Source organism: Phoca vitulina, unplaced genomic scaffold (assembly GCF_004348235.1).
Source record: "Phoca vitulina isolate PV1807 unplaced genomic scaffold, GSC_HSeal_1.0 scaffold1, whole genome shotgun sequence".
In the NCBI taxonomy this organism is placed as follows: domain Eukaryota; kingdom Metazoa; phylum Chordata; class Mammalia; order Carnivora; family Phocidae; genus Phoca; species Phoca vitulina.
Genome location: NW_022589704.1, coordinates 26,489,605 through 26,505,369, shown reverse-complemented (window position 1 = coordinate 26,505,369; position 15,765 = coordinate 26,489,605). Strand labels below are relative to the sequence as shown.

At 38.7% G+C, this 15,765-nt stretch overlaps 1 protein-coding gene across 12 annotated transcripts in view; it reads left to right on the top strand.

Annotated features, from left to right (window-relative positions):
- UNC80 (unc-80 homolog, NALCN channel complex subunit) overlaps positions 1-15,765 on the top strand; it is a 229,660-nt gene that overhangs the window by 155,352 nt on the left and 58,543 nt on the right. For 10 of the 12 annotated variants that reach the window (XM_032403236.1, XM_032403272.1, XM_032403254.1 and 7 more), the window contains 8 exons: positions 530-661; positions 2,353-2,496; positions 6,289-6,389; positions 7,398-7,484; positions 11,354-11,537; positions 13,123-13,217; positions 14,603-14,692; positions 15,418-15,519. In XM_032403236.1, coding sequence (XP_032259127.1) covers positions 530-661; positions 2,353-2,496; positions 6,289-6,389; positions 7,398-7,484; positions 11,354-11,537; positions 13,123-13,217; positions 14,603-14,692; positions 15,418-15,519 — 935 coding nt within the window. The remainder of the gene's footprint in view (positions 1-529; positions 662-2,352; positions 2,497-6,288; positions 6,390-7,397; positions 7,485-11,353; positions 11,538-13,122; positions 13,218-14,602; positions 14,693-15,417; positions 15,520-15,765) is intronic. The other 2 variants (XM_032403279.1, XM_032403216.1) reach the window with 1 other exon arrangement.

Genomic DNA, 15,765 nt, shown 5'->3' with positions numbered 1-15,765 from the left:
GTGACATGAGGTGATATGTACCCTCTGTCTCTCTCTCACCTCCTGACACTAGCAAAAGAAAGAGGAAAGTTGTTGTGTTCTTCATTTTGGGAGTTGGCCTCTTTCTAGAGGAGGGAGTTAGTCACATTGAATGAACCAATATGATAATGGACCAGCAGTGATTATGATTCAGAGAACAGCTAAATCCAGAGTGTGTATTAAAGTAAATGCAGTCAATCTTTCATCATTAAAAATGGGGTTAGTCTATTAACTATCAACCTTCACAAATGCAGCCAATTTGTTGGTTGGCATCAGGAATAATTTACGAACCATTCTAATTCGGGGATTCTCTGCCCTGCTTTTGTGGAATCTGTGAGAATTTTCTGGCTGTGTTTCTAAGAGATGTTTTCCATTCATTAAGTACACTCTAAATTACATAAGCCTTACGCTCTGAGCACAGTATACACTGGTGATGTAAGTACAGCTATAGTTGTGATGATGACAACTTTGTTACAAAACCAAAGGTCACGTTCCCCATTTTCTTTGCCAGTAGAAGAAGTCACCAATCTGGCATCCCGTCGACTGTCTGTGAGTCCGTCCTGTACGTCCAGCACTTCGCACAGGAATTACTCCTTCCGCCGAGGGTCAGTCTGGTCTGTGCGTTCAGCTGTTAGTGCTGAAGGTGTGTCCTCTTAGAAATGGGTTGTTTATTCCTCATGACTCATGGGTGTTTTGAAACATTTGCCAGTTAGTATTCTTATTACACTTCACTGTCTTCATTAAATAACTTGTTTCAGGACTTGAAGTTCAAAAAATAAATATTAGATTGAGTGGTACCCTAAAACAAGTTTTGTTTTTTTTTACCCAGCAATTGTCCTTTATAAATCGGCTCCATTTTAATTACATTGCAAATAATCATATTGCTGTAGGTTTTCAACCCTGGCTACACATTACAATCAAGTGAGGAGTTTAAAAAAATACCCAGGTCACACCCAAGACCAAATCAAGATTCCTAAGAATGGGACCCACACATCAGTTTTTAAAATCCACTTGGGATGGAGATTCCAATGAGTGGCCAGGACCCAGTAGGTTGCTTGAGGATGCTGTTCTGGAATAATTTAACGATCAAAAGAAGACCAGAGTTCATGCTACTCTTATAATGAAATCTGATTCTGGAGTGCGGGGGGCAGGGGACATGATACCCTTCAGTTCCAAGAATTTAAAAAGTATGTTTTCTCTAATCATGAATAACTGTCTGGGACTCACTGCTCATGATTATACAAATTTCATTACCTGATTTATAAAGTCATTAAAAAGTTGTACAGAAACCAGTGGTCCTCAACCCTTGGCTGTATAACCCTTGGAAACTTCAAAAATGACCAATGCTAATTAATCACAGCTTACAGGGATTGGGCCAAAGCCTCATTTATATTTTTTATAACAGATATAATTTTATTGAGGTATGATTCATGTACCATAAAACTCACCCTTTTGAAGTATACAATGCATTGGTTATTATGCAATATTATGCAACCATTATGCAATGGTTAGCACCTCTAACCATAAATATTTTAGAATATTTTCATCGTCCCAAAGAGAGACCTTATACCCATTACCAGTTGTTCCTCATCCACACTTTCTCCAACCCGGGGCAATAAATAATCTATCTTCTATTTCTATGGATTTGCTTACTCTGTACATTTCACATAAATGGAGTCATACAGTATGTGGCCTTTTGTGACTGGATGCTTCCACTCAGATGCTATTTTCAAGGTTCATCCATGTGGTTTCATGTATCAGTTCTTCATTACCAGATAGTGTTCCATTATATGGATATACTGCATTGTTTATTAATTCACCAGTTAGTGAACATTTGGGTTGTTTCCACTTTTGGCTATTCTAAATTATACTACTATGAACAGTTATGTACAAGTTTGGTGGGGTGAACTGCCAAGCTATTTTCAAAAGTAACTGTGTCATTTTACATTCCTACCAAAAAGTATGATTGCTCGACATACTTGAATAGTCAAAATAATCTTGAAAATGAAGAACAAAGCTGGAAGACTCACATTTCCCAATTTCAAAACTTACTGCAAAGCAGCAGTAATCAATATTGTGTGGAACTGACAGTAAATCAATGGAATAGAATTGAACAACCAGAAGTAAACCATTATATTCATGTTGATTTCATGTTTGAAAAGGGTACCATGAAAATCCAATAAGGAAAGAATAGTCTTTTCAACAAATGGTGCTGAGACACCTAGATATCTATAATCAAAAGAACGTTAAATAGGAAAGCTCTGAACTGAGAAATGGTGTTGCATTAGAATTACAATACTGAGAAAAACACCCCGATTATGTATCTCTCTTCAGATGAGGAACACACCACTGAACACACACCAAACCACCATGTGCCTCAGCCTCCACAAGCAGTGTTCCCAGCATGCATCTGTGCAGCAGTGCTCCCCATCGTTCATCTAATGGAGGATGGTGAGGTGCGGGAAGATGGAGTAGCAGGTATCAGTTTGACTAGTAAAACCATCAATAACTCTAATAAAATACTGAAGCTGTTATCTGATGGAGGATAATGGGGTGCTCTTGAAGACATTAACTATTGGTCACATGTTGAGTTGTTTTATGTACATATTACAATTATAGATTTACAGTACACTCTAGTAACATTATCACTGTCTTCATCCCCTTGTCCCACTACCTTTATGACCAAGAAATTGCATTTAAAATAAATACTTGGATCCAGGAGTGTTGTTGATGACCAGAGAACCAAAAAACATTTATTTGGCCACATGAAAATCAAATAGTAATTCTGGCCACCTTAGAAATCTTAGCTATTACCTTGACACCACCAATGCCATCCGTCCCACTTGGTTATCTTTCCAGACGTACTACCTAAAGAGAGTATCATATGGTTTCACTTACTTGCGGAACATAAGGAATAACAAGGAGGACATTAGGAGAAGGAAGGAAAAAATGAAGGGGGGGGAATCGGAGGGGGAGATGAACCATGAGAGACTATGGACTCTGAGAAACAAACTGAGGGTTCTAGAGCGGAGGGGGTGGGGGGATGGGTTAGCCTGGTGATGGGTATTAAGGAGGGCACGTTCTGCATGGAGCACTGGGTGTTATATGTAAACAATGAATCATGGATCACTACATCAAAAACTAATGATGTATTGTATGGTGACTAACATAACATAATAAAATCAAATTAAAAAAATTAATTTCAAATTCTAAAAAAATAAAGAGAGTAGTTGCAAAATGAAATGATAAACTAGGGGTAAAGATGAGTGATGTTTGTGATAGACAACAGGTTAGTATTTTTTTTTTAATTTTTTATTGTTATGTTAATCCCCATACATTACATCATTAGTTTTAGATGTAGTGTTCCATGATTCATTGTTTGTGCATAACACCCAGTGCTCCATGCAGAACGTGCCCTCCTCAATACCCATCACCAGGCTAACCCATCCTCCCACCCAACAGGTTAGTATTTTTAATGTTGTTATTTTATAAAGCCTTAGAGCTCAATAATGATGTTTTTAAACCCCAATAGAAAAATGGGCAAAGGATATAAATACACAGACCAATGGTCAATAAGACCTGTAAACAACATTGTTGTTTAAGAAACCAATGAAATTTTACATTTCATCTAAAAACGTGCAAAGATGTTTTCATTTTATTATTTTATTTTTTTCTTTGAGATAGTTGACATACAGTGTTACCTTAGTTCCGGGTGTACAACACAGTGATTCACCTTCTCCGTATGTGATGCTCTGCTCACTATAAGTGCAGGTACCATGCAAAGATTAGTCTAAATGAAAATATCCATAGTTGATAAAGATTCAGGGAAAAAAGCATTCTCACACTTTGCAGATGGAAGTATGGAATTCAATACAAGTACTCTGGGACAAAGTTTCACAGTATGTGTCAAATACCTTAAAAAGTGTGACAGCCCTTTGATACAGATTTTGACTTCTAGCCATTTCCTAGGGCAATAATGAGAACTATATAAGGTTCTATATAGGATGCTGCACATTATACGTTATTTAAAATAACAAATATTAGGGGGCGCCTAGGTGGCTCAGTTGTTAAGCATCCACCTTCGGCTCAGGTCATGATCCCAGGGTCCTGGGATCGAGCCCCACATCGGGCTCCCTGCTCCGCGGGAAGCCTGCTTCTCCCTCTCCCACTCCCCCTGCTTGTGTTCCCTCTCTCGCTGTGTCTCTCTCTGTCAAATAAATAAATGGAATCTTAAAAAAAAAAAATAACAAATATTAGAGAAGAGTTTAAATGTCCAACAAGCAATTAGTTAATCATGGCACCTCCATATGACAGCATTCTGTGTATGTTAGAAATAACATTCTAGAAGAATATTAACGTTAAAAGTTTTTAATATATTGCTAAGTAAAAAACTGAGTACCAAAGAATATTTTCTGCATATTATTTAAAAATACATGTAAATATATATTTTACGTATATGAAAGGGACATACTGCAAAATGTTTCGAGTTGTTTCTGTGATTGGTGGACTAACTAGTCTTACTTTTCTGTCTTTTTCTGTATTTTTCATGCTTTAAGTGTTAAATTGCCCTACTTCAGCAATTAGAATAAAAGTAATATACAAAGATAGTTTTGCAATCAATTTCAACCTAAGAAAAACCCACACCTGTTTTAATTATTTATAAAGACACATGAAAGCTAAAGCTTATATTTATATACCTCTTGTTAATATTATTTATTTATATAGTTCATATTTTTAATTGGATGGTTGGTTTTCGGAAGCAAAATATTGGTATCCTTTGTTTAAAATATAGGCTGAATGACAAATTCATGCTAAATCCTATATTTCTAGTTTAGAAAACTAAACTAATTAAACCCTTTAGACTGAAGATCCTCCAATGCTTATCCACCGCTCACTTCTACCCACCTGCTTTCCTAGCTTGGGCACTTCTAGGCAGTCTTGGCCCAATCATTCTCCCCAAAGAAGAAGCACTTTCTTCACATTAGGAATAATTATTTATTCCTAAGACATTCTCATTAGAAGTGGGAGCCTAGGGCACCTGGGTGGCTCAGTTGGTTAAGCGACTGCCTTCGGCTCAGGTCATGATCCTGGAGTCCCTGGATCGAGTCCTGCATCGGACTCCCTGCTCGGCAGGGAGTCTGCTTCTCCCTCTGACCCTCCCCCCTCTCATGTGCTTGCTCTCTCATTCTCTCTCTCTCAAATAAATAAATAAAAAAATCTTAAAAAAAAAAAAAAAAAGAAGTGGGAGCCTAATTGGCACTGGCTTAACTACTTTATCTCACTGAGGGAGATACTATTCAAAGCATTCTCGTGAACAATAAAAGATCATCTCTAATTCATATGCATTCTGAACCAAAACATATTTCCTAAAACCAAATGATTACTTTAGAAATTTCTCCATACAACCAACATTGGAATATGATTTTAATTTGATAAATACTCATCGCTCCTAATATTAGGGTAATTTCCAAAACAAAGATTCACAAATGTATTCTTTCTTTTTAAATTGAGATACAGTTGATATATAACATTGTATTAATTTTAGGCATACAATATAATAATTTGATATATATGTTTATATTATGAAATGTTACCACAACAAGTTTAGTTAACACCCATTATCACCTGTAGTAACAATTGTTTTCTTATAATAAGAACTTTTAAAATCTCCTCTCTTAGTGACCTTCAAATATGCAAGGCAGTATTGTTAAGGGTAGTCACCAGGCTGTACGTTATAGCCCCAGGATATATTTATTTATCTTATAATTGGAAGTTTTTACCTTTGGACCACCTTCACTCATTTACCCCACCCCCACCTCTGGCAACCACCAGTCTGGCCTCTGTGTCTATGAGTTTGGTTTATTTTAGATTCCACGTGTGAGATCATACAATATTTGTCTTTTTCTGTCTGATTTATTTCCTTTAACATAATGCCCTCAAAATCCATCTTCATTATCACAAATGGCAGGATTTCCTCCTTTTAAGGCTGAATGATATACTGTTGTAAATCACAAATGTGTTCTTTACAAAAGCAATTCTAAAATCTCAAGACTATCCTATACTTTTTAGTTACTTTTTTTTTTATAGGTGAAAATGTTCAGAAATAAGAGGCAAAGAGAACAAATATCTACCTTTCAACAGAAAGAGTTCATAGAACCTTGTTAAGGCAAAAAAGAGAGACTAATTAAAGCTTAGTAAATTGTTTGAATAGTGTATCTAACACTTTATCTCTATTTAAGACAAATGATCAATGTCCTCTCTCTTCTAAAGTGAGTGCTGTGGCCCAGCAAGTCTTATGGAATTGTCTGATTGAAGATCCATCAACAGTTCTTCGACATTTTCTGGAAAAACTGACCATCAGCAATAGACAAGTAAATTCCTCTTTCTTTAGAGTATAGCCGTGTAGCTGTGTGTGTGAACACTGTCAAAAGCAAACAGTGGGCTTCACAGAACTATGCATTGAACATCAATGTCTGACACAGAGCAAATAAGTGCTTTAGGTAATGTTAATGATGAGCAGTACTAAACTTTGCTGTTTTCTTTCAAATTGGTCCATTGACTGATGTCTCCATATGTGTTTGGTACAAGAGTAGTGATGACCCTAAGATACTGAAAGATTTTCAGTCTTTTAGACAAAGATTAAATTCAGTATAGTGTTCTTAGTAATGGGTACATTTCCTGAATTCTGATTGCTTAGTAGTCTGTGATGCAGGTAGGATTATTAGAATATGTTGAAACTGTCCATTACTCAAATCTAATTTAGCAGGCCACCTGTAAGAAGAGTATGCGAAATAAAAGTAGTTTTCTGAGCAATGGCAAAATACACTGATGATTAAAAAGTATTTGTTCGTTTCTGTGTTATGGTCCTATTTGTTGGAAGAATTAAGTTTCGTTTCTGAAAGCTAAGGTTAATTACAGACATCTCTATTTATCCTCTCTCGACCTAGCTTTATCTCTTTGACTCAAAACCTAGGAAGCAGACCTGTGAAGTTCATTAAACTACATTTGTTAACTGGCTTCTCAAGATAGGTCTGCCTTACATTTTCATCACACGTGGAAGTCATAGCAAATAGAGTTGACTAAATGTACCGCTTTCCTATGACTTGCCTATGACCAATAGACACAGTCTAAATTTTTATTAAAAAAAAAAACTTGTCTAACTACTGCTCAGTGATTCCATAGTTTAGCTCCTAAGAGAAGGTATAATAGTTGGTTTAAATACTGTTTAATAAGTATCACATATACTATATTAAAATGCCAAACATAATGGAAATTAACAAGAGGGAAAAGTAAGAGCCTCCCCCACTTTTTAAGAAGTTAATTTTATTTCCTACAGCGTGGCCACTGAATGAGATGTAGAAATTCTCTTCTTCTTTCAGGATGAGTTAATGTACATGCTGCGCAAACTTCTCTTAAATATTGGAGACTTTCCTGCTCAGACGTCTCACATCCTCTTCAACTACTTGGTGAGTTTTCGCCTCCAGTAAGTTATAAATGTTCATTTCCAATTAGGAAGCAGCAACATGAGGAAAAGGTCCTAGGGAATTTTTTTTCAATAAATTCCCATTAATGATGTGACTGAAGGTAGATCATGGTCAGCTATATTCACCATTGTTTGTATGGGGAAGCCCCTCCTGACACACTACTTGGCATGTGGTGGGCACTCAATGTCAGTGTCATCTCTGTCTTCCTATGGCATTATACAACTTGCTTATGTTAGTTCTTAATTTTGGTTTTCTGTTGAGAAAACTTATATGTCATTTTAGTCATTTTTCCCTTTTCCTATCTCTCTTTTAAAATACACACAAACACACACACACACACATACACACACATACACACACACAGAGGCAAATATTGCCCTAGATGGAAAGTATTTGTGAGTGTATTTTTCCATAGCAACTATCTTTGCTTTAAACCATCCAGACAGCTCCTTCCTGAACCCTCCAGAATTGACCAGTTTCTTTAGGATTTCCGCCTTACACCCTAAATGGATACGCAGTTTGGGGGCTCTCAGCTCAATGCCTCTTCTTTGAAACTGCACCTTAATCCAGATAGATGGTTGCGTGAATGTCTGTGTTGGGAGAACTTCTTCTTTCTCCCTTACTGTTGTCAGTCTCCTAGCAGGTAGAGAAAGAGAAGAGGTATCCACATGCCTCTGTAGCAGAATGAAAAATTTAACACTACAGCTCCTATGTGCAGAGAAATTGTGTAATCCCTTTCTCTTGTCTATGACTGATTTGGTTTTTCTCCTGAGTGCCCACCAGCTGGTTGACAAGGAAAAGAATATAAATAAGTGTCCAATCCAGTTTTAAGTTCAGACTGATAAAAAAATATAAATAGTAACTTTGGATAGTGTTCAGTCTCTCTTGGCTAAAAATATTTAGTCTCTAGGAATTCTCCTCCCTTCCAACTTCTTTCATCTCCAAACACTATGTGGGGTTGGAGAGAAAAAAGATCTTTGTTGTTGGAAGGTGGAGGAGGGACAGCAAAATATCCTCCAGATAGAGAAGTCACTTTGAGAAGGAACAATGAAGCAAGCCACTCCATACCACTCATACGGAACTGTATTCAGAGTAACTTACTGACAGGGAAGATGGGGCAGACACCGAGCCAAGGGCTAGGCAGCTATTTTCTAAGTCCAGACCTTAATCCACAGCTTTTATAGAGCAAGCACGGTGGTGAGGTGTAAGGGTAGTTATCTAAAGTGGCACCATCTTTGTGCCAGAAGGAAGCTCAGAACAAGCCTTCCAGCATTCTGGTCAGGACCTACATTCCCCTCCAAGGGGCCTGGGACACGTAGCACCAAGGGAAGTCACTGAATGGACATGAACAAGATGGAGGGCCAAGATTGGAGTCAGTATTGTCAGCACTCCTACATTTATTCAGCATTCTGTCTCTTGTCCAACATTTGCTCCGGCTCCTCCCTTTGTGAGACAATGTTCTTTATCTGGCCGGTTGCTAGATGCCTGGCTGGTGGAAACCAAAGCCCATGGCTGCTATGACTTGGGGTCTTCGGGCTCCCAGTGGTGCTTGCTGGGAGACAACCTCACCTCATCTCCTGCTGGTGCTAAACACCCCTCTAGGTTCTGGTTGCATGTCCCATATGGCTCCAGCTTAGGAAGACCTCTGGCTAGAGCATTATGCTCAGTGACACTGGCAATTCTATCCAGAAAGCTCTCCAGCCAAGCTTTCTGCTGCTTCTTGGTCCTGTGTACACCACACAAAAACCAAAGGTAGGTTATCAAAGCCAAATGTAGGGCCTTCCTCAGGTTAAGTATGTGCCCTACCATGTTTGTGTGGCATTCTGGTTGGTATCGAAAGGCCCCAAGGTGAACTTCTGTCAGAGACTAGAGGCAAACGCCCCTTCAGTGTGTCTGCCCATTCCCTCAGGTCCCTGGGTAGGAGAGATACTTATCTGGACAATTGCTCTCCATTGTCCTTCAGCCCTGGGATAAGACGATGGACACTTCATTTCCTGTCTGCCATACTCTTCCCTGTCAACTCCAAATAAGCCTTAACGGCAGACATAGGTCTTCCCAGCTAGGTAATTGACAAGCTAATAGAGAAAAGAGCTGGCAACACTTTGGCTTTGCTGTATAACCCTGTTTTGCATGAATATAAATTCTATTTTTGCATTTCTCTCTAAATCCTTATCTTTCCCCAAATCCCAAGTACATGGATGCCTTGAAGGGACTAGAAAAGGGGTCTTCTAGTCAGAATGGCAAAACAGTGAAGGGTAGAGTCCTTTTTAAACCATTACCCATATTATATATCTCTTTTTTCTAATGACTGTTAAGGATATGTATAGTGGGCATGTTGGGACCACTGACCCATCTCTTCTAATTTTGTTAGGGACTGTTTAACTTTGACCCAGTGGTCTTCACCCTGGGGTTTGAGCCCATCTGGGGGTATGTGAAAACTATTAAAGGGATTTGGTGCTCAGATAGTTTTAAGGAATAAATCTCCAAATCCTCAACTTGCAAATATGCACTAACACTTCGTGAGCATGCCTGCCATCTCAAACATCATCCTCTACTGTCCACAAGAAAGGCCCACCCTGACCAGCCCAGGTATCACCAGATGAATTGACAGATGTATAAGACAGAGAAAGAATCTGATATACTGCATGAGTTTTAAGGAAGCCTCATTTCTGATGGATCAAGGCACTTTAAACCCATAGGACTTTCTGAACATGGGTTCTGTCCCTGTGCTTTAGTAAAATCACCTTTTTGCACCACCACCCCCCGCTAACACACACACACACACACACACACACACACACACAAACCCATAGGACTTACCACCTTTTCCTGTCTTTGATAGATTTCTCCTAGAGGTAAGGTTTAGCACTCATTAGGGTGGTTAGCCTTCAGAACCACCAAAGAAGATTAAGTTAGTGACCCTGTAGGCTGATTCAACACAACTAGAAAGTTTGCTAAGATTAAGAAATTTTTCAAGAAACAATCAATAAAGCCCTGGGCGGGGAAAACTTTGATGTTACTTCTTTATGATTTTGCTGTGCGCTGTTGAATAAGGTAGTTAAAACTTCTTTCATCAAAATTTGTTGAAATACACATTCCAATTACAGTCAATCTGCCTTTTATTTCAATGTAGAGAATGTTTAATATATTCTCCTATTAACAAAAAAAAAATTACCTTATGATGAGACCTTTTATTTTATTTTTTTTAAAGACTTTATTTATTTATTTGACAGAGAGCAAGGGGAGTAGGAGAGGGAGAAGCAGGCTCCCCACTGAGCAGGGAGCCTGATGTGGGGCTCCATCCCAGGACCCTGGGATCATGACCTGAGCTGAAGGCAGATGCTTAACTGACTGAGCCACCCAGGCATCCTGATGAGACATTTTAAATGTCAACCTAAATATGTGCAAAAGGACCCAGAGCTTTTCAAGATTTTAGGGGACACAAAGAAAAATCTGTTAAGGTCACCAATTTAGCCAAGCACAGTGTTCATTGGTTCAGACCGCTAGACATAATCCAATCTGCAAATACTGTTTCAGCAAACATCTTGTAGAGATTAATTTGGGGTGGCCTCAGCACCTGAACTACCAAGCGACTTGAAGCCTGGAAAAACAATCTTCTGCTTTTGTCTTAAATCACCATTTCCCTGAAACACAAAAATGTATGGCAACCTGTTCTGGTTGGTTTTCCAGTTCCACCCTCTTGCTCATGGACATTGAAAAGTATTAGAGGAAACGTTAAACGGAGAATATGAAGGCACAAAAGAATATTTGATTAAGGAAACAAAAGCCAAGGAAATGAGAATGTTTGCTCAGGATTATCGTGGTTTTGTGACCTCTCCCTGTTCTTTTAGGTGGGATTAATCATGTACTTCGTGCGGACCCCCTGTGAGTGGGGGATGGACGCCATTTCGGCCACCCTGACTTTCCTGTGGGAAGTGGTGGGTTATGTAGAGGGACTGTTCTTCAAGGATCTCAAGCAGACCATGAAGAAGGAGCAGTGTGAGGTAAAGCTGCTGGTGACCGCTTCCATGCCAGGTAACCCACTACCGCTGTTGGATGACATAACTTTTCTCTTTGTTTAAGAGTATAAATAACCCTTTTAAAGTCCAACTGCCTCTTTCATTCATGAGAAAAATTTCAGAGTCCTGACCCTGGTGTTGGGGGCTTCAAAGAATTTTTGTTTAATACAATCTGAAGAAATACAATAGACCCTTTAAAAGTCAGAGATTGCCAGATGAAAGGGGAGACATCAGAACCAATCCACATGAATCAGTCCTTGAAGAGCGGCCAAGGTTGAAGATGTATTTAAGTCTATCACACAGGGCCAGCTGAACGGGGAGCCTTTCTGAATGAATGTTTGGCACTGCAAGGGGAATGATACTGTTTGCATGGCATGGACCCCAGATCTTTGTAAACTCTATGAGAGATGGCTTTATGAAAAATTGGAAAAGGGACAAGCAGGAAGAAAGGAGAACAACAAAAGAACATGAAGTGTGATGTAAACTTGAGCTACGGTTCCTTTTCACTCCTGATAGCTTGCTTTTCTTTAAGATAGAAATTCTTCCGAGTCTTTATCCTGGTGCAGTGACTAAGAAAATACCAGATGATCCATGTATTAAAATAAAGAGAAAGGCACAATTATATAAAGATGAGAACACAGGGTATGCAATGTAGAGGCCTGCATTAAAGTCATGTTACTCCCATTTATTAATACAGTTAGTATTAGCTAAAAAAAAGTACATCATTTTTCAAGCTTTCTTTACTCATGGGTAAAACAAGGATGTGATTCATACTGCACAATCATGAGTCATCAATGCATTTACGTAGATAAAATACTTGCTGTCATACCTGACTCATAGCAAGTGTTCCATAAATGGAAGTTGTGTATTTATATGTTCCATAGGTTATCTGACAAGGTGATCAGTTTTTATTATAGCAAAGAAACTCATGTTGTCATTCATAGGCTTAAAAACAGCTCATTAAAAGCCAAGGTATATCATGATGTTCACAAACACTTATAATGAATGAATGAAGTAGAATAAGTACTAACTCCCTAGCCTAGTAGAATACAGAAAATGTAAATTTAAACTGCATTCCAGGTACTTGTCATGGTTTTGCTAATATCTCTTTTTGTATTTTCTCAACCATTACTGCGTGATCATCTCATTTAAAATACAGGGATATATTACTTGTTGCAATACATAAGGTTTGAATTCTGACTTTTCTGTTAAATAAATGTGTCTTTGACTAAGTTACTTATAAGTTCTTACTTGTAAGAGTCCATTTCCATTGTTTTCTCATTTGTAGAATGAAAATAATAATACCCATACCATAGGGTTGTTGTGAGATTTAAATATCATGCACATAAAATACATGTCAAAGTATTGGGAACTCCATAAATGGTAGCTTTTGTTATTTAGTCAGTAAATAAATTTAAAACATCTATTAACTATAAAAGAGGGATATTAGGGCAACACAGAGTTTACCACAAGCACTCACTACAAGTAACAATCATAACAAGAAAAATATCAGCCCATTGATAATATTTTAATATTTTGTGCCTTAAAGATAAACTTTCCTAGAGTGAACTTCAGCTTATGATTGTATTTGCCTTCTGTAGGTACGAAAACCTTGGTAGTTCATGGGCAGAATGAGTGTGATATCCCAACCCAGTTACCAGTCCATGAAGACACTCAGTTCGAAGCCCTGCTCAAGGTATGAATGGCTTTCAACAGAAATGATTTTTAAAGCACAATGTCTGTGGCCACTTCACTGATCATCCCATTTAGAATTAAATGGCATTTTCCTATCTTCAAACAAATACATGCATTGACTTACCTCTTGTAGAATGTGCTCCGCTATCATGTACTTCCCCCATTTCCTCACATGATTTTCCCCACACCTACCGACATCATAGCTCTGCTTTGAGGTAGGTAAATACATGCCGCTTCTCCTTCAGCTGAAGCAGCATCTTGACCCTCTCAAGCGTACTGGCTCCCCTGGGAGTGCTGTCGATTCCTGCTTCAGCGCTCCCTGACATCACGTGGGGGTAGTTCTGGAGGTGCCCTGGGGTTGCACACTGAGGGAGCTGAGGCAGCCTCTGTCAGCTGCTGATCCTGCCAGAGACCCTTTCTCTGGCACTTGGTTGCACGGTGTACAGTCTGACTTCCACGGACTGAAGTGGGTGGAGAAGCAGAACATATATACCTTAGAATAAATCGGGTGAGTCAAGACAGTTCTTTAATGGTTATGGCAGTTGTGACCCTTGGCAGAAAGCCAATCCACAGTTACACATGCCTGTATGGCTTTTAAGGTAAAGTACTACAGCTATTCCCCATCTATCTGGATTCCAAACTTTTGGTAAACTGATTTCCTGGAACACAGCTCCAGGCCAAGACGGAAGCAGGAAAGGCCTCTGAAAAATTCAGTTGTACCAAACGTGTATATCTTATTTCGGTACAAAATGCCTCCTTCAGGCCTTACCCAGACATCTCCAGAGAATTACTAAGGCCCAGTGAAGCGAATTTCAACAACCACTCCATTTTCCTACTCAGGCTGAATGGCAGGAAGGTAAACAGAGTAAGTCCCAACCCCGGTTCCACCATAACCAGCGTGACCTAAATTGAACAGGACCTCTCCAGGCTCAGATTCTCTTTCCCCAGTACTGGGGTACTAGTGCAGGATATACAAGGTACCTACACGGAAGGCATTGAACTCAGAATACGGTATACAATAATGGCTCAGTGTGTTGCCGCTTGTATTATTTTTAATGGCATTACCAAACATGCTTTCTTCCTGACACTGAGACCAGCAGATGCCACTGTACCTCCACGGTTCACTCCGCAGTCTGAATTCATAATTGCACATCTTTTAGCACTTTGAGAGCAGTTGGTTTATATTACGTTACAAGTCTGGATTATATCATTCTTTGGGCAACTGTGTATTCAAATCCAATATGTATCCATATATATATACATATAAAAAGTATATAAGATCTATAATCCTTATAAGTTACCTTGTTTTGGTATTTGTATCTTTCAGCTTACTACCTGGCACATAATATGTTCTCCATAAACACTTATCTATACTTATTGTTCTAGGAGTGTCTGGAGTTTTTTAATATCCCAGAATCTCAGTCAACCCATTATTTTCTCATGGACAAACGATGGAATCTTATCCACTACAATAAGGTGAGACTGCACAGTGATGCACTCCTGTTGAGTTGTGTCAGAAACTTGTCATGCCTTTCCTGAATGTTGCTCTCACTCAGGGAGGCATCGTTGTTCAGTGGTTAGGAGTATGGCCACTTAGGTTACACCACCTTGCTGTCAGTGTAGCTTTGGACTAGCCACTGTACCTTTGTGCCCTTCATTTTCCTTGTCTGTAAAATGAAGAGGATGATAATAGTATCTATCATAGGTTGCAATAATTAAAGGAGATAAGGCAAATAAAGCATTCATTATTATTACCTCCTGATGAAAAATTAAGTTGCCCATATAATAAATATGTGTGTCTACTTGGAATTTTAATGTCCTTGTTATTCCTCTTTTTATTATGTTGAGCATGACCATGGTGACCTGACCTAATGACCAAAGGGCACCTCAAGACATCACTTTACAGTGACCTTCTTCCTCCAGAATGTCCTTTATTAAATTGCCTTTGGATCCTTTGCTCCTGATGTTGCACCCTAGTGTTTGGAAAGGGTGCTAAGCCTACGTGGTTTGATGCTTTCCTGAGGTGGGCGTTTACTTTCCATAGGATTTTATAGAATTGGAGAGCATAAAATGAGAAAACCCTTAGAAAATACATAACTTTCATTTGACCTTTGGGTAAAGAGGAAATTAGAGTAAAATTTAATCATTTGATAATCATCTGAACTCTTTTTTTTTTTTCTCTTTGTGTAATCCTGCCACAGACATATGTTCGGGATATTTATCCTTTCCGGAGATCAGTATCTCCACAGCTGAACCTGGTACATATGCATCCAGAGAAAGGACAGGAGCTCATTCAGAAACAGGTGCCTGACCACCTCTATTTTATTATATGGTTTTGCCAAGTCATTGGGATAGATGATCAGTGAATGTGTTGCCAACCCCGAGATTCTGATTCTGATACAATCCTCTCTCGAGAAAGTGGATGGGTAGGCCCTTGGTCAATAGTTCCCCAAAATAGTGTGTTAGTTTTCATAAATTGGATCATAATGTAAAGGTATCAAAGAACACTCATTTGGATTAATGCTATGACAAATCGTTGGGTTTAAACA